Source organism: Canis aureus, chromosome 1 (genome assembly GCF_053574225.1).
Source record: "Canis aureus isolate CA01 chromosome 1, VMU_Caureus_v.1.0, whole genome shotgun sequence".
NCBI classification, from domain to species: domain Eukaryota; kingdom Metazoa; phylum Chordata; class Mammalia; order Carnivora; family Canidae; genus Canis; species Canis aureus.
In genome coordinates this window covers 83,021,375-83,040,383 of record NC_135611.1, presented here as the reverse complement: position 1 = coordinate 83,040,383, position 19,009 = coordinate 83,021,375, and the positions used below count along the sequence as shown (strand labels likewise).

Here is a 19,009-nt window from a genome sequence, read left to right as displayed (position 1 = left end):
TACATAAATCACGCTCAGACACTGAAAGGGATGGGAACTTCACTAGTTGTTTATATAGCTCCAGGAAGACAGGGAGATGCTCTGTTTCTTTAAGAGAAACTCCTTGTTCTGGAAGGTGGGTGAAAAGCAAAGGGTATTTGACAATAAAATAATTTGACATCAGAAATTGCCCTATCACCCAGGAACCTGGCTAGGTGATAAAGCTGTACCTACAACCTTTCTTGGTGTCCAAGAGCATGAGAGATCTGTAACCCTCACTGCCTAGTGACATTTCTCCCCAGTTCTGTTTTTGGGAAATAAGCTTCCCTCTCTTCCCCAGCCCCTCCCATCATTAAATTATCTCTTTCTTTGGGGACTCGTTCAACCTTTGCCCTTTTTCCTCTAGTAGTTTGTCTTGGAGATTGGAATATGGTAGTGATCGTATCCCTCCAGGGAGGGGTCTTGCGAGCCAAGGGTTGAGAATATATGCTCTGCTCAGCCCTCTCCTGACGTCATGTTACTTACTTGTGTTCAAAACAAACTTGCCGCCCGGGGTATCTCAGGCTTGGAACTGAGCGACCATTTCCATGTAGAGGAATCCTCTTACTGCTTGCAGGGTTCCTAAGCAGCTACACATTTTCTTTTCTTTTTTTTTTTCCCCAGAGACATCCTGCTCCCCATCCCCCGCCCCCAATCATTATTCAGGAGCAGCCACCATTTTGCACCAGGGCTGATTTCTATCATCTCTGTTTCTTCTTTTGATTTGAGATATATCATTATGTTTCAAACTGAAGACTAGCAAAGCCAGATGTCTTTAGTGTGTTTGGAAGTGGGACACATAGTCTCTTGAGAATGTTAAAAAGAAGAAAGTAAAGTTTGGTCCTGAAAAGTTCTGATTTCCATCGTGGCCAGAAGGAGAAAGTGGATGCCCACTTGCTGACCTGAGCTAGATCTCAAGGGCAGTTCCGCCATCATGACCGCCATGGCCGGTGATGGTCCGGAATGGCCACCATGGCTCTCACGGATGGCTACCCCCCTGTAACCCAGCTTTTTCTCTTGCTGCCACATCAGGATTTATGCTCCACCGCTTACCCAGCTCTTTAGTAGCTATGTGTCTTTAGGCAAGTTTGGTCTTCCTGAGCCTCCACTTCCTGAGTTAATAATGTCATATCTTGCACACAGAGTTCCTGTAGATTTAAATGTAGTTTTATATACATACCTGAGCATACACGTGTGTAAGCACCTGTTGCGTGTTGTCCTGCTTGTTGCAAATGGTGGTAGTTTTTGAAGCAGTCCAGCTTGTGGTAGCAATGGCAGTGGTGAGGGATAGCTGTACTGTAGCCCCTGGATTTTACATACGCGTATACACACATAGTTTTTATAGGTGGCTTATAAGTTTATGTGTATGAGCTGACCAAGAAGCAACCTGGCAGTCTTTCCTAATGGTTAAGGGAGTTTAAAGTGTAATTCAACTTAGCCAATAAATACGCTTCTGCTCCATACCTAGCACCAAGCTAAACATGATGGAAATGCAAAAATGATATAAGATGGCATCCTCCTCTGGTGCTAGCAACCTCACATTTGTAAGCAAAACCTTACATTTGTACTTTGCATTTACAGATTCCTATACCAACACAGGACTGGGATTTTGTGTGGACTCGTGGGTCATGATTGACTTTTATACCAGACTTTGGTTGAACACAGAAAGCATTAATTGGTCCTCCATCCCGTTTTTATTTTGCCGTGCTTAATAAATCAGCTTCTTCTATTTTGTTCATTGACACATTGAAGATTTATTTTCTGCCTTTATCCCCCATTGCTGTCTTTGAAACAGCTTTTCTGGCACATTACTAGTCCAAATCAAAATCCACACCAGAAACAAATTCAACCTAACAGACAGTAGAATCATTTCATGTTTTAAAAATATCTGTTCCATTGCTCTTTTAACAGATATGAGACAATATGGCACCTTCAAAATAAAAAAGAGATCACAAGATATCAGGGAGATAGAAACTCTTAACTGCAGGGTTGCTATTAAATTTGTCACTCATGGCCAAAGTCAATCTGAGCTGAGGTGCCCTGGAGAATTTCCTCAACAGGCTGGAATAAAAGATCCAATCAACCCAACTAATGAAATGTGAAATAGCAGGAAATAGGAGCTTAGGAGGAGAAAAACCCATGGTTCTACTCAGAGTGAGTGTGACTAGACCTGAGCCACGCCCACCCGTTCTCACCAAATAAAGATGACATCCCTAACATGGTGGAGTCCAAAAAACCATCTGCTACCCATCCTGAGACAGGCTGAACATCCAATTTGCTGATCAGGACAGCTTTGATCTGGCTCGAGGCCTGGTGTCATCTCCTGTTTCCTTCACTCTGATGGACAGAAAAGATATTTTCCTGAGCAAATCTGAGAAGTTCTGCAGAAGGAAATTCTGTTTCTGATTTGGGTTGTGAACCGAGGGAATTTGGAGGGCGTTAAGATGCGCCCTTAGGACTGAAGACCAAATTTCGAGACGTGCTTTAAAAGGGCTTTATTGTTCCGTTTTCACATGTAGAACCTCCAGACTCCCTGCTCCGTGACACGGGCCGACTGGTCCACGCAACTTTGCTTTTAAATTACGCTGTCAGATCTTGCATGCATGCGTTGTGATTAATGGGGTTACCCCATGTGGTTCCAGTTTTCGGGACATCATTTTTCTTCAAGATTGCGTGCTTCTTGGTGGTCTTTGCCTTTTCATTCTAAAGATAGACCTAAAAACTCCCTGATACTGTGGCTTCTCTTAATGATGAAAGCCCTGCCTTAGATCTTTCCGGTAATTTACACCTAACTATTTCCACCAGTGACAGTAACTTCCTCTTGAAATGACCCAGCTGGAATTTCACCCTTCAAGCAGGATGAGAGGGAGGGAGGCTATTTTTGTTTCTTTTCTCTCTGTTCCTTTTTCCCTTCTACTCTCCGTCACCTTCCTGCTCCACCCCCTTTCACTCTTTTACTACTCACGTTCCATTTAGATAAAATGATTGAAAAATAAATAAGTGAGAGCCCCATGCCAATTGGGAATTCCCACAAGCTTGCCCGTATTAAAGAGCATTTAACATGTGGTTGGGGTTTGTATAGAAAAGTACAGAGCAGCTTTTTATTTAAACGAACAGCATATATGTCTCTACCTGGTGACTGTGTATGGATGAGGCATATTGCTGTTGCAGACCCGACATCATAAAGTTTTTATCACTCACGTTTGAGGTTGGCTGGAGGTAGTTATTTATTCGACTCAAAAACGTTACACGCGCTTGGGGTGTTTATTCTGGATTTGTTTCTCTGCATCGAAAGTGTCTGGTATAGCTGAAGAATAAGCAAAAGGAGCCAAGTGGGAAGATATCGTGAAAAATCTTGAATCCAGGCACAAGTCATTGAAAAAAAGAAAATTTGGCAAAGGAATGTGACCATGAGGGTGAGGTAAAATGAGAAGAATGCAGGCAGGGCCATCTCTCAACAACAGAGGATCTGGAGACTCGGAAACAGGCTGCTTCTGGGGTTTTTTATGCCTTGACTTAGGGACCAGGCCTTTGGAAAACAAGGCTACAAATCTACCCGCAATTTCAAATGAAGTAGGAGTATCTTTGCAATGATCCAGCAGTCCCACTTCTGGTTGTATATTCAAAAGAATCGAAAACAGGATTGAGAAGAGGTCTTTGCATCCCCATGTTCCTTGCAGCAGCATTCACAACAGCCAAGGGATGGAAGCCACCCAAGTGTCTGTTGATGGAAAGATGAAGAAAGAAAATGTGGTAAATACATACAATGAAATATTATGCAGCCTGAAACGAAGGAAATCCTGCCGTATGCTCCGACAAAATGAGACTCAAGGACGTTATTCTAAGTGAAGTAAATCAGTCACACACACACAAAAGGGCAAATGCTATGCAATTACATTTATATGACGTACCCAGAGTAGTTAAAGTTGTAGAAACAGAAAGTAGAATGGTATGCCCAAAGGCTGGGCAGAGGGGAGAATGGGGAGTTGTTTAATGGGTAGAGTTTTATTCACACAAGATAAAAAAAACGTTCTAGAGATCTGTGGTACAGTGATGTGCATGTAGCTAACAATACTATACTGGACACTTAAATGTTAAAAGGGCAAATTTGTGTTGCGTGTTTTTTATCTCAACAAAAAAAAAAAAAAAGAAAGAAAGAAATACCTTTCATAGTCAACAATTAAAAACCCAGAAAGTTTCTTATGTACAAGTGGGTAGTGCTCTGTTTACCCAAACATCTTGCAAGCATCCAACATGGAGGTTCAGGAGATGGTGAGTTAATCAGGTCCGTTAATCAAGAAGCACCCTACCCTGCTTGCCAAACACACTGTCGGGGCTCTTGATCACCATTTGGTTATTCAAGAAAAGAGGGTAAGGCTTGCCTCCTGTCTCCCACCACCACGTCTTTATGGTTCTATATATTTTTGTTCATTCTGCCATTTGTGTATCAGGGACTATCTGGTGGATAGTCTGGTGACACTAAAAGTGTCAAAAGGACCAGAGAAAAGACAAAACTGATGGCCCTATGTGAAACTAGGCCAGCCAGCGTGTCAATCTAGAGCCACCCCAGATAATTAAAGAGTTCATTCAGACGTCCTCATGGGACCCTGAGGAAACTTTTAGGGGTGGGCTTATTTCTGAAAATTTACACAGCACTGTCTTCCTGTCTTCTTTACTAAGATCAGATTTCTTTCCAAATCAACCAATCTTGACACGCCTCTGGAAGGATACACCTCAGAACAGCAAGACTTTGTTTTCAGCCGCCTTTATCCCCCCACACCTTTCTGATGACCTTTCACCTCAGTTTTCCCGTCTGTAAAATAGGGACAATAAGCTGGTCTTGATCCCAAAGAAAGCTTAACTACTGTCTTCCAATAACTGCAAAGAAACCACCAGCTCCTCTCACAAGACTTGTGTGTTCCCAGCAGGAGCATCATCAGCCCCAAGGAGGCAAAAGCGGATGCTTGTTGGGGAGGATTTTTTTTTTTTTTTTTTAAATCTTCAGTGTTTCACTGGTTTGCGAAATCTTATGTCAGAGTGTTTAATTTGTCTTGTTAAGGAGAATCTCGGTTTAACGTCTTTCTCCTGGGGTGGAATGATCATGAGAGAAAGGTTAATAGGCAGAGCTCTTGCTGATGGGAATGTTATTCAGCCACAGCTGAAGTAAACTGGATTCAAACCAAGAGAAAAAAATGATCTAGTCCTCACATTCCGATTTCAAAAATGGGAGAAATGGTGAATCTCCTTCTGTAATATACCGGCAGGCACTCAGCGCTGTAATCTTCCATCAACCACACTGTCTTCAAGCTTGTTTTTAGTATTCACGTTAAATCTTTGAGGAGGTCTTGGTTCATCCATGCAACATTTCTATGGATGCTAAAAACCGGTGTTCTGTTTGGCAGAGCGTGCCTTTGCTTCAACCTGTGGCTCTCCCAGTAGCTCAGTTCTGGGAGGGCAGGGGCCAGATCGTGTGCTTCTCTGCTACCAACGCCAAGCTCACTGTCTGGTTATTGGTTCATCATATCTGATTATTAAAAATGGGATAATGAAAGAACTTTAGTTTTAACTAGAGCTGGGTCTGGGGTGAAGCAAGCAAGGGATAAGGGGGGTGGGGGGGCGGTAAAATTTAAAGTGACACTTGCATAACCCGTCTGTTCCAAGCCAGAGACTCTCACCCTAGTCCTGACCCTGGTTTTTAACAGAAGTGGAGTCCGATTTCCAAATGCTCCTCTTTTCAAAGTTGATTTACACAGGCAATTCTCTAAAAGTGATAGAGTCACAGGAGTACAAGAACAAGGAATTTAAAACAACTATTTCAACACCCCTCCATTCCACTTTGATGAGTGAATGTCTTTCTACTAGCATCTGACTCACATTGACCCCAGAATCCTGAATTTTCCATTTCTGTCTTCTAGATTACTACGGATCTGAGGCAGCGCTGCACGGACAACCACACTGGGACGTCGGCCTCGGCCCCCATGGCTGCGGGCATCATCGCGCTGGCCCTGGAAGCCAAGTAAGCCTTTATCTCCCTATGTCTCCGCTGGCGACAACCCCTCATCTCAAGGACAACTTACCCACTCCCTACTATAGGATCCCTAGCACAAGAGCCCAGAGTAGAACCTTCTAAATCCCACCTTTAAAACACCAAAGATTAGGATTCTAAAAAGAGTTGTTTTCCCTATATTAAGAAAAAAAAAGCACTTTTTTTTTTTTTGGTTTTTATATCCTTAAAAAATCAAACTGTGTAATTACTTTATTATGGAGTCATAGTGCAAGCATGCCAATTGGCTCCAACACTCTTGCCTTGTTGAGGTTTTTATTCTAGTCTGGGAATGTTCCTGGGAGTCTCAGAGCAGTTGGGGGCCCTTACCCTGCAGAACAGTGAGGCAGCTCAGATTCCATGACAATAGCGCTCCCTCTGGGGGACAGAATGTGTCAAGGTCATAGGACCGGAAGCACAGAGACAGGAACAACCCATCTACTACCTTCAGTCTTAGTCAACGTGGTCAAATTCTGTGTCGGAAAAGTTCCCTTTGAAAGGCCCCTTAGATTACGAGCGGTAGGTCTCACCTCTTCTTTCTGTAAACACCAGCAGATTTTGCTGTCTTCACTCTTTGAAATACCTGATCTTAATTCTTTCAAAACCTCATACAGATCTATACTCTCTTACCCTCAATTTCAAAATTATGAAACGTCCAGAAAACTGAAAGTACTTTTTGCACATTTGACACACAAACTCATCTGATAGCAGAGCTTGTCCTGAACTGATTTGAGGCTATTCGCAGTCCTGATTGTAAAAATTCATACATCTTACTGCAGAAATATGAATGTGTTTGGTTATGAGGTGCTGGCTCAGACCCCTACTGGAAGTTGTATGTAATATATGCTGTGGATGCTGTATCTCAAAAACCTTTGAATTCCAAATGCGTCAAGTCCAAGGATTTTAGAAAGGGGGCTGTGGGTCTGCGCTCTGACACCCTCCTACAAGAGGATCATAAAAGCCACTGAAGTAATAACTGTAAGTGTTTTTCCGAAAATAGCCTTCGACCCCTGCCCGGGGGGAGGAATGGAAAGCTACCCTGATTTAGTTGTACCCTTGATGTGCAACAATAGCAGGGACAGGAAAAGAATACCAGAGTCATGATGACACTCAGGTGCTTTGATAAGAAAGGTCCTGACTCGTCCATAGTACATTTACAGCCACCCCTCTTTGAGGCAGGGAGCCTGTGTTAGGGCGATCGGGCCTTAATGTCATATGGAAAGAGTAAATTGAAAGCCTTGGAGACAGACGGAAGAACACAGCTCTGGATGTGGGCTGCCTTAGTCTGTTCAGACTGCTGCAACAAAATACCACACATAGGGCAACTTATAAACAACAAACATTTATTTCTCATTTTGCTGGAGGCTGGAAAGTCCAAAATCAAGGCACTGGAAGATCTGGTGTCTGGTGAAAGCCCGCTTCCGGGGTGGGTCCCAGGGCAGCAGGAAGAGGCAAGGCAAGGGAGCTCTCTAGGATCTCTTAGAGGGCACTAATCCCTCTCGTGAAGGCTCAACCTTTCTGATCAAATCACCCCCTAAAGGCCTCACATCCTGGTACCATCACATTGGACAGTAGGTTTCACGTATGAATTTTGTGAGGATAGAAGCATTCAGGACATAGCAGGTGTCCTCTCTCTTGCTGGCCTCTTGCCTAAGGATTGGAGCTGAGGAATATCCAGCTTCCCACAAGTATTTGTATTTCCTCCTTAAAAAAAAAAAAAAGATTTTATTTCTTTATTCATGAGAGACAGAGAGAGAGAGGCAGAGACATAGGCAGAGGGAGAATCAGGCTCGCAGGACTTAGTCCCAGGACCCCAAGATCTCAACCTGAGCCAAAGGCAGATGCTCAACCACTGAGCCACCCACGTGCCCCCCGTATTTCTTCCTTTTTGATGAGGTTAAATATTAATCATTTCAGCGTATTATACCTCTTAAATTGGTAAACGCATATTATAGCTTTTAAAGAAGTAAACATTCAGCATATTATATCTTTTAAAGTAACAGAGAATAGGGCGGCCTGGGTGGCTCAGCGATTTAATGCCATATTCAGCCCAGGGCGTGATCCTGGAGACCGGGGATCGAGTACAACGTCGGGCTCCCTGCATGGAGCCTGCTTCTCCCTCTGCCTGTGTCTCTGCGCCTCTCTCTCTCTGTGTCTCTCATGAATAAATAAATAAAATCTTTAAAATAAAATAAAGTAGCAGAGAACTTGTGTTATACTTATCCTATTAAATTTTCACTTGACAACTTTTCCACTGGGCAGGTGTGACCCCAGAAGTCCATTAACTGTCTTTTTTAAGTTGGTCACTGTTGATGGGATTTTTGAAAATATATTATCTTCATCCTGAAGTTTTGGGGTTTCTCTCAGGAATATTTTCCTGTGCACAAAATATTGAAGGGGAAAAGAAAAAGTCAGGAATTTTGCCTGCACCCCTCCCAAAAAACCAGTTATAATCTCAAACTTAGCATATATGGTATTCAGTTCCTTGGGATATTAATATAACATGACTATATCAACAATTCTTTTGACCACTATTTAAGCTCAAATGGAAAATCATTATTTTTGTGCCCCAAACAGCCCACTCAGTTGGGCTGATAAATTTGCTTTAGGGCTGGGAAAGGCTTTACCTGTTTTCTCTTTCTTTGCATTTTGAGCATTTTTAAAGACTAAACTGTGATGGGTGGAAGGAAGGTTGCAGGATATGCTCTGCCCGGAAGAATCCACTGTATGCTAAGATTTTAAGCAGTACAGTTTGATCATGGTACCAAAGTAGATGGTCAATAATCTGATAAAATAACACAGGATAAGCCTTGCCTCTTAACTCCGTGGGCTTGTTCCACAGGCCAGTCTTTGCCTGTAAGAGAAGTTGGAGGTTAAGGAAAAAGACGGCTGAATATTAAAACAGTGGGTCAGATATTGATGATAATAAACCAGGGTCAGTAAGCCTGGGCCTCCTGCATGCGTCAAATGTATCTGGAAGTAAGAAATTGTAGCAAGGAGCTCAAGTGACAGCAGGCCAAGGCTACAGTTTTGCAAGCGCTAAGTGTAAGCCTTGCAAATACACCCACCCACTCAGCAGCCCCCACTCCCCCAGGAGCTCCTCTTATACTAGTACTTCTCAACAACACTTGGACCTTGGTATTTGGAGAATCAGCCTTTCCTCTCACAAGCTGAAAAGCCTGATCTCCAAGATACTCCTTTGTAAGGAGAGAGGAGAGAAAGGTACAAGCGAGGCAGACTTACACCCCAGGGGCACTGCCACTACTTCAGATACGCATCCCCTGCTCAGGTCAGCAAGGAACGATGAGGCCTAGTTGGGGGGGGGGGGGGGGGGAAGAGCTGCCTGCAGGAGCTTCAGTCCCCATGTGTGGGCCCGACCCAACTATCCGTGCCCTAGAGGGAGGAATTCCCATTTCTCCTAATGATGCCTGATTACAGTGTCCACTCAGGGGAGGCTCCCACCTCCTGAGCTGCTCACAGCCCAATTTCTTTGCATCCCCAGGTGCTTGGCTGCATCAGTAGAACAGTACACTCTCCTCTCGAGCTACTTCAACAATTGCCCTCTCTGCCATCCTGATTCTTCTCGCTCCCCTATGCTCCGAGCTTTAACCCCAAATGAAGAAAAAACAAAACAAAACACCTCTTAGGAATCTAAGAGAAAAGAAAATAAAAACAGATACAAAACATAGAAACAGATAAGCTTAAAGGGTGCAGATCTCTTATCCGAGCTCCACAAAAGCTTGGTCATAAGTTAACTCTGCTGTGACAGTTCACAGGACACACACCCCCACTCCGAAGGCCATCCTTTTTTCCCACAAGTGTGTAAGAACATATGTTGTGACAGATTCCAGAGTAGTGCACCCCAGATACTCAGGTAAAAGTATATTATACCCAAGATTGAAAGGGTTCTGGGTGCCTCTAAAAATCTACCACCTTTCCTGCTCTTCCTGGGTTTGAGCCTCTTCTCTCCAGCTGCCTCTGGCAGTCTGGTTGCAAACTTTGCCTTTTTAGTAAATAAGGCCATTTCCTCCTGCTCCCAAACCTGTTTCCTGGGCACTGAAAGCCATACATTTCTTAGCCTTCTAAAAACTGTAAGCAATTTCAGAATAAGAGAAAATATTGTCATCATAGAGAGAGGGAAGAAAACTTTTGTATTGGGATGCTTTCGTCATGTATATATTAGTTCAGAGGTTTATATTATTTCAATTATTGGGGTTTTGTGTATTTGAAAGGAATTTTTGGGTTTTTCAGCTGAGTGAAGAGGGAATTTTTATAATCAGTGATTACGAGTGAGCTAATTTTCATTTGGGCCATTGCTGTTTAAAGTGATGTCTTTTGGCATGGCATAACTCAGAGAGTTCTAGTAAAATGAGTGTCCTTAAATGAAGAATGTAGTGAAACATGACTAACAGTTTTAGATAAGCAGCCTGGAACACTAGGTCACATGTATAAAGAGCTAGATTTTGACACTAGTATATATTTAGCTAGTACATCTTGATGCTAGTGTGTGTGTGTGTGTGTGTGTGTGTGTGTGTGTGTATGGCTAGTACTCTAGCCCCCTGGGAAGAGAAAAGACAGTTGCTAGCAAATGATGTTTCCTGTAAAATGGTTTATAAAATAAAGATGGAAATAACTGATGTCCATACAAATATATTGTTCAGATTCTTTTTTTTAAAGCCTTAATTATTTATTTGAGAGTAAGAGAGAGCATAAGATGGGGGAAGAAGAGGCAGAGGGACAAGCAGACTCCCCACTGAGCAGGAAGCCAACTCCGGGCTGGACCCCAGGACCCTAGGATCATGACCTGAGCTGAAGGCAGATGCTTGACCACCTGAACCATCCAGCTGCCCCTACTATTCAGTTTCTTAAACTATGTTTTACTGAAAGTTTCCCTGACCTGAGTCTATAACTATTAGCAAAGAGAAGCTAGTTTAGTGGTGTCTTTTATGTGCTCAATTACCAGCATTAACTCAGAACATTCAAAATTTAAGTTTACTAAAGAAACCTTTTGGCCTTAAGTTGTAAATGGTCTCTCATTGGAAATTTGAGTAATATATGTTTAGCAACCAAGAAGTGTTACACAGTAAATGATGAGTAAAAGGGACTGAGTCAGGTAGAAACTTCTAAAGTCCTAGATAAAGGACCTTGACAAGGAGAGTACTGACACAAAAGCATCTTCCACAAATCCTTGTTTTAAGTGACCTCAAAGTGTTTTCCTCAAATCTCATATCTCAGGGGCCTCAGGGATACCTTCCTTTGAGAACATCTAATATATCTGAACCTAACTTCTGGAAATAAGTAAATTGGGGTGACAGCTTTCATTCTGTGTTGGAAATATACCTGCTCCTTCTGTATACTAGCTAGCTAGCTAGCTCCATGGGTATACATATACACACATCTCTAAGTAGGCTCATTTACTTTCTTCTTATTACGTATCTGTTCTCTCCTATTTCAAATGTCCTGTTGGAACATAACATATATTCGTATTTGTAGAACACAGGTTATAGAATGTATATGGAAAGAATATGGTACTAGGTAACTTAGTTAATTTATTGTTGTACTACAGATATTTTTATTTGTATTCTCTTCCAAATGAGTCTTAAACTCCTTGAGACTAAGGATTGTACCTTGCAGTCTTTATTTATATACATATAACAAATATCTAATACATGGTTTAAAAAAGTTAAAGCTTTATGCTAGATGCTAAGTGAATTAAGCAGGACGTAATTCGATTATTGGTAAAACATGTCACTTGCCTTCAAAGGGAGGCAAATGTACACTAACATATATGCACAAATTATTTAAGAAAGCCAGTGACATCATTTTGGGGCAAAGGGTTTCAGAATGTGGAGGATTTGGATGAAAATAGAAATGGCCAGCCTCCATGATCCAACTTGGAACATTGGTGCCATGACACTTTTATATTCTCCATGACATCTAAGCACAGCATTTTGCAAAAGGTCATTTCCAAACAAACATTAAATCAGTCCCATCTAGTCCAACCTTCTTCTTTTCTGTACCAGGAGAATAAAATGAACAGAATTGCTCAATTTCATATATTCATTATTTTTATATTTCAGTTCCTCTAGTTGGTGTTGATTAGTGACTTCTCCTCACACTACCTCAACTCCTCTCTTACCCAGTTGACTTATTGTTCCTTAGAACTGGGCTTAGTGTGGGTAAAAAGAAGACATGATATTATTCCCTCCCTTAGCTTCCAAGAGAAGCCCCTCTACCTCTGATCTTTAGTGGAAGGGATAATATGAGACATGGAAAGGTCAATGCGTGAAGAATTAAAGACGTGTTGAGCCACAGGAAGATCCATACCATATGCTGTTGATTTCAGGAAAACCATCCTGAAAATTCTTTTCTCAGGAAATTAAACTTACCATCTGCATTTCTTTTAAACCTACAAAGTCCATCTATAGAAATGTTATGCAGGGAACGCCTGGGTGGCTCAGCAGTTGAGTGTCTGCCTTCGGCTCAGGGTATGATCCTAGAGTCGTGGGATCGAGTCCCACATGGGGCATCTTGCAAGGAGCCTGCTTCTCCCTCTGCCCGTGTCTCTGCCTCTCTCTCTGTCTCTCTCTGTATCTCTCATGAATAAATAAATAAATCTTTTTTTTTTTTAAATGTTAATGCAGTTCCCACAGATCAACCACTGTATGCTTTGGCTCTACCTTTCATTACAACTTCTGTCTTCTGTATGTTTCCGGTGCAGGAAAAATAGGAGGAAATGCCTCAAGTATTTGAGATTCAATTCTTGTGAGAATTAATACCAATGACAGTTGAGATGGTGCCTGGAGTTTTTAATAAGCTGAGTTGAAGTCACTGATTGAGGGGCTTCAAAGTTCTAGAAGTGACCCGTCTCAAAAAGAGACCACATAAGAAGGACTCGATAGACATAAACATTTCTAAATATTGGGGTTTGCATCTTAGGCCTGATATCTTGTAAACTCTTCTTATCTTTGTTTTTTTAATTAAAAACACATGTCAATATAACATATTCCATCAGAAATTCTCCCAAGGGCCACATTCCCCTGTATGAAATGCTGCAGTGGGCGGAGAGACAAATGCATTTGGTTGTTGAGGTAAAGTAGCAGAGAACATACCAACTCTTTTAGGAGAGTTTTGCTGAGAACTTCAGAAGCACATGCACAAAGAGTGAGAATATAGGCACATGTGCCCAGATTCCGTAGAATTACAAGGGTAAGGATGGAGTTAACATACAATCCTTCCCCCTCTCCCCATACTCTCAAGAGTTTCTTGAGTGCTTCAGTGTCATAGTTTGGGCTTAGCATTTAGCTGAGGTTTCTGGCATGAAGGGTAGGGATATGTAGCATGAGGAGGGTGGGGAGACTTAAAATGTGATCAGGGAGGAGGGCTGAAAAGGTTGGTGAGGTAAAAACAGCACACATTTCCACTTGAGGCCAAGCGGACAGAGAAGGGATGTACTGTCCTGAATTATTCCCTATAGTGAAATAATTGTAACCAGACCCACAGAGCAGTTACCACGGGCCTTCTGCCAGGACTGTGCATGAAAATAGCTTTGTTATGTCTACACACACACAGACAATACACTGTGTCCTCTAGCACTTTTCGAGTTCAAATTATGTGGAAGCCAATTTTCACTGGACTCAACTTTGTACCTAACTAGTGGTTAATGGCTTAAAACAGTACAGCTTCCAGAGGTGTCCTGAACTGCTGGAAAGCCCTGGTCAGGAGGCTCCTTCACCTTGTGTTGTCTTGAGATGCAGCTCATGTTTTCTATCCCCTTCCTGAGGTGGGGAAACTAAGAAAGGATGGGTAGTCGAGTCGCCCAGAGAGTGCACTGAGGACAGATAGGTGATCAGGTGATTGTTAGCTGCTTCTTTTGCTTAGCTGTATGTTCAAAAGTAATTATTCACTGAACATATTTTACTCTTATTAGTTTCCTAATAAATAAAGATCACTTCTGGGCACCTGGGTGGCTCATTCGTTGAGCATCTGCCTTTGGCTCAGGTCATGATCCTGGAGTCCCGGGATCAAGTCCCACATGGGGCTCCCCACAGGGAGCCTGCTTCTCCCTCTGCCCGTGTCTCTGCCTTTCTCTGTCTCTCTGAACAAATAAATAAAATCTTTTAAAAAGTTAAAAAATAAAGATCACTTCTTAGGAAGAGTAGTTCTCAATTCATTTGTAATCCCCAGCATTTTTCCTTATCAGGTGTCATATGTTACATTAGAAATGTCTCATGGAATAAATTTCCAAGATTTGTGATTTAACCTAAGCAATATCACTTTAAGACAAAGGTGAGAAGACCTTTTTGGTGTCTCCTGGGATTTGACCCATTTTATAGTAATTATATCACTATCTATGTTATGCCATCCTCTCCACCATCTTGACAAGAATTCCATCGCAAAGGACACTGGGCCTGAGAATTCTATAAGCAATGAGACCACTCTGAGAAAATAACAATGTAGGAAGCTTTTTATAGTTTAAGCCTAGAGGGAAAAAAAAGTGTGTGAGAAGGGATTTTGGAAGGAAACTTCTTAAAAAAAAAAAAAAGATTTATGTATTTATTTAAGATAGAGACAGAGACAAAGCAGGAGCAGTGTGAAGGGAGAAGCAGGGTTCTCACTGAGCAGGGCGCCCAATGCAAGGCTCGATCCTGAGATTCTGGGATCATGACCTGAGCTGAAAGCAGACACTTAACCGACTGAGTCACCCAGGCACCACTGGAAAGAAACTTCGAATCTCATTTTCCTCATCTCTGAAATGTGTATAAAGAGTATATGGTTGTTGGTAATATTGAGCTTATATGGAATCATTCATCCATTCAGTCGACATGTATTAATGGTCTACTAGTTGTCAGTTCCTACACTAGACACTGTAAGTTGAATGGTGGGTTGACACACATGGAATTTTTGTACTATTTGACAAGGCACTCTATAGCAAACCAAATGATGAGTACTAAGAACAACATAAACAGAATAGAATAATGAAGAGTGATTTGATGAAGGGAACCATTTTATCTAGAGTGATAATGGAGAGACCTTTTGGAGGAGGTCACATTCTAGCTGAGACCTGAAATATAAGATGGCTCATATATGGAACTGGACAGAGCATTCCAGGGAGAGTAAGGAGCAAGTTGGGAAGACCACATAGTTGGAACAAGGTTACTGGGTTTGAGAAATAGGAAGATATGCATCGGTAGTATGAGTTGAAAGTTTGGAAAAGTTTAGATCACATAGGATGTTATAGTAAGTAAGCATGATAGAGGTATGTGGAGTCTTTTAAGGAGGGAGACATGATTTGATTAAAATTTTTAAAGATTATTCCAGCTTCTGCTTGGAGAACTCTTAGTGTGGGAGCAAAGCAGGTACCGTTTTGGAAGCTAGTACCATAGTTCAGGAGAGATTAGGGTAGCCTGGTCAAGATGATGATGATGGAGACAGAAGTGGATAGATTTGATGTTCATTTTGCAAGTGCAGCAAACAGGGAATGAATTAGATAATGTGCTCTGAAGGAAAAGAAAAACTGAAGGCTGAGTTCTTGTTTCTTCATAGAGCTCTTGGCTAGATTGTGTTCCATTTGGGATTCTGAGAAAAGAAGCTTAAATACCCATGGGACTAGATCACTGGGCCTACAGGTCTTGCAACAAGACCTGTAGCCAGTAGCCAGTTCCTCCTACAATTACTGACTGTGCATTGGCTCCCCTAGCAATTTATTATGTAATTCTTAGAATTCACTAAGATCATGGTTTCTATAAATGACTAAGACAATTTACATTTTTTAAAAGAGAGAAAATATAGAATATGGATTTATTTACATTATAAATTGTTCATCGACTGCCATGTCCTTTAATTTAAATAGAGCATTAATAGCAAATTGACTTTTAGGCAGTTACCCCTAAGATTGCTTAGAAAACCTAATGAGTTAGTAGGTTTTCAAGAAGTATGTAAGTATGTAAAATTTAGTATTTAAATTTAATCTCTTGAGGGTTCGTGGATTTTATTCTTTGCCAGGAAATTTTTGTTCTTGATAGTGTCTATGGTAACACCCCAAATACTATCAAATATAATTTTTTTTTGCTAAGCATAAGAGAAGCTTTTATTTTTTATCCCCAGGGCCCATTATAGTTTTGTACCATAGTTTACTAACTTCATCGCTTTAATCAAAGCATATTTTAAGTACATTCTCCAAAATGACTTACTGTATGGCTTCATCAGATATCACTGTCTTTGTATTTGAACATTCTCAGATTTCTTCCTAAACTCTATATTGAAACCCAGTTAAAACTCAACCCTGATTTATCCTCTCAGGGTGAGATTTGAGTCCATCTGGCATATGGTCAAGTGGTCTTCACCTGTAATTTTTTACCTCTAGGATATGTTTGTGTCATTTGTTCAGAAGAAGCTAATTGTTACTAGTGACGCTATTATTTTTGTGGTTAGCTGATTCCAGCATTCTTTTTACTGTTTTTGAAGAATCATAATATGTTTTGCCATCAGTATGAGGGAAACATAAAGAAGAGAAGTGGAGCTGACAGATTGAAAAGCATGTCGTTTCACTAGCATGCAAGATTTATTCGTTCTGACCTCAACAAGTCGATTATGGCATTTGATTTGTCAAAAGCTCAAAGCAACAAATTCATAGTGAAGTAAGCTGTGATAACTCGTATACGACCTGCAAACAAAAAGAAAGATAGTTTGCGTGTAGAAGATTGGCTTATTTCTTGCCATCTTGAATTTTCATTTCTCTCTTTGTGGTGATTCTGAACCTTACTGAGTGATCATAGGCATGACGAACGTGAAGTAAAGTTTTGTATTCTTTGCATATCCCAGAAAAACAGAATTCCCTTGAAGTCTGGTAGCTTCTTTCTAACCCATAAAGTCATTGTACATCTGACTCTGATATGCTGTATATGAGACAAATTTTCTGCATGCCATGGGCCTCAACTGAGTGTGGAAGTAGTGCGTAAAAGTACAAAAAGGTAAAATCCAAAAATAAAATGCTGAAAAATAAAAACAGCTTTCACTGAATGCTTGCTCTGAATAGGCATTATCTCCCTATTTCAAATGTAGGAAGAGGCTTAGAAGTTTATCCAGGTGGTAAATGGTAGATCTGGAAATTGAACTCAAGGCGATGTGATGCCAGAATGCACTATTGCACTGCATCACCTTTCTGTTTAAAGAGCTATAACAAGATATGGTTAATTGCAAATGGCTGCCATGAAGTATAAGGGCCATGAGTATGGAGAAAGGGGATAAAACTTGGAATAGGGATGATTTAGGAGGACTTTAAAGAAAAAGAGGGATTCAAGCTATACTCTAAGGATTATTTTTTCAGCTTTAGTATGTATGAGTCATACGGAATCTTGTTTAAAGTTGCAGATTTTTGAGGACACCTGGCTGGCTCAGTTGGTAGAGCGTGTGACTCTTGATCTTAGGATTGTGAGTTCAGTCCCCATGTTGGGTATAGAGATTACTTAAAAATAAGATCTTTTTTTAAAAATGCAGATGTTGAAGCCCCCAAAATAGTTTGGGTAATTCAATTGCAAGTGGTCTCTAGATCACAGGAAGGAAACTCTCCCAGGCTGTGAGCCCCAGGAGCACCAAGAACAAGGTTGGGCACATAGAAGGCAATCAAATATTCATATAACAAGTGAATGAATAAGTGGTGAGAAGGAAATCTCTTAGTTATTCAAAAATATGAATAGGTATCTGTTTGGGTAGCTATAGTTAGTGGGGTATACTGCTGAGAAATTTAGTTTTAACTTTAAATGTTGACTGGTTCATTCAAGAAATACTTATTGAGTCATGCTTGTTACCATCATCTCTTTATTTTGAAACACTTTTTTTTGCCATCTCAGAAATTGCAATGCATCTTATGGTCACTGTTGCAACCTTTAGCATCAGAATTCTTTTTTTTTTTTTTAAGATTTATTTATTTATTTATTTATTTATTTATTTATTTATTTATTTATTTATTTATTTATGGGGGGGGGGGGCAGAGACACAGGAGGAGGGAGAAGCAGGCTCCATGCCGGGAACCTGACGCGGGACTCAATCCCGGGACTCCAGGATCGCGTCCTGGGCCAAAGGCAGGCGCTAAACCGCTGAGCCACCCAGGGATCCCCTAGCATCAGAATTCTGATGTAACTCCATGTATGTCTGGCACCATGCTTAGAACTAGAATACAGCTATGAGCAAAGCATGTATGTTCCAAACATTAGCTGCCAGAATGGTAGAGCAGGTTCATCCCAAATGCATATGATGCTTCGAACCTCGCCTTCAGAGAGCATGCGTTCCAGCTAAGGACAGCATAAAAGTTAATTACATCTGACATTAAGCACTATGAAAGAAAAAGTAAAACAAAGGATGATATTGTGATAGAAATTGCTGGTGGGCTAAGGGTAGGGAAGGGTGCATAATGGCAAATAAAGAAAAGATTAGGTAGGTCACCAATGAAATGATATCATTTTTGCTAAAAGTGGAGTCATAAAGTTGATCCAACTTATACTTGGTTTTTATGAGTTTTTACTGTTGTTGTTTGATTGCAGCATTAACTGAGTTTCACCCTTTTTTTATCCAATTGTGCTTGAAATCAAGACCCAGACTTATATAACAAGGCTAAATGAAAAGGAGAAATAATCCATATTTTTTCTACCATTATTGAGAAACATGCCCATATATGATTGAAAATGGGGCATCACTTCAGAGTTTAAAATTGTTCATCCAGAATCTAGTCAAAGTCTTATCTTTTTTTTTTTTTTTTAGAGGGGGGTAGGAGCAGAGGGAGAGGGAAGAGAATCTTAGGCTCCATGCCCAGTGTGGAACCAGATGCAGGGCTTGATCTCACAACCCTGAGATCATGACCTAAGCTGAAATTAAGAGTTGGATTCTTAACTGACTGAGCCACCCAGGCACCCTTTAATTTTCGATTTTTGGTGGACAAACTAGTTTATC

The 19,009-nt window shown here is 41.1% G+C and overlaps 1 protein-coding gene across 4 annotated transcripts in view; it reads left to right on the top strand.

Annotated features, from left to right (window-relative positions):
- PCSK5 (proprotein convertase subtilisin/kexin type 5) overlaps window positions 1–19,009 on the top strand; it is a 458,158-nt gene that overhangs the window by 191,889 nt on the left and 247,260 nt on the right. For all 4 annotated transcript variants that reach the window (XM_077906524.1, XM_077906513.1, XM_077906535.1 and 1 more), the window contains exon 9: window positions 5,934–6,034. In XM_077906524.1, the coding sequence (XP_077762650.1) occupies window positions 5,934–6,034 (101 nt within the window). The remainder of the gene's footprint in view (window positions 1–5,933; window positions 6,035–19,009) is intronic.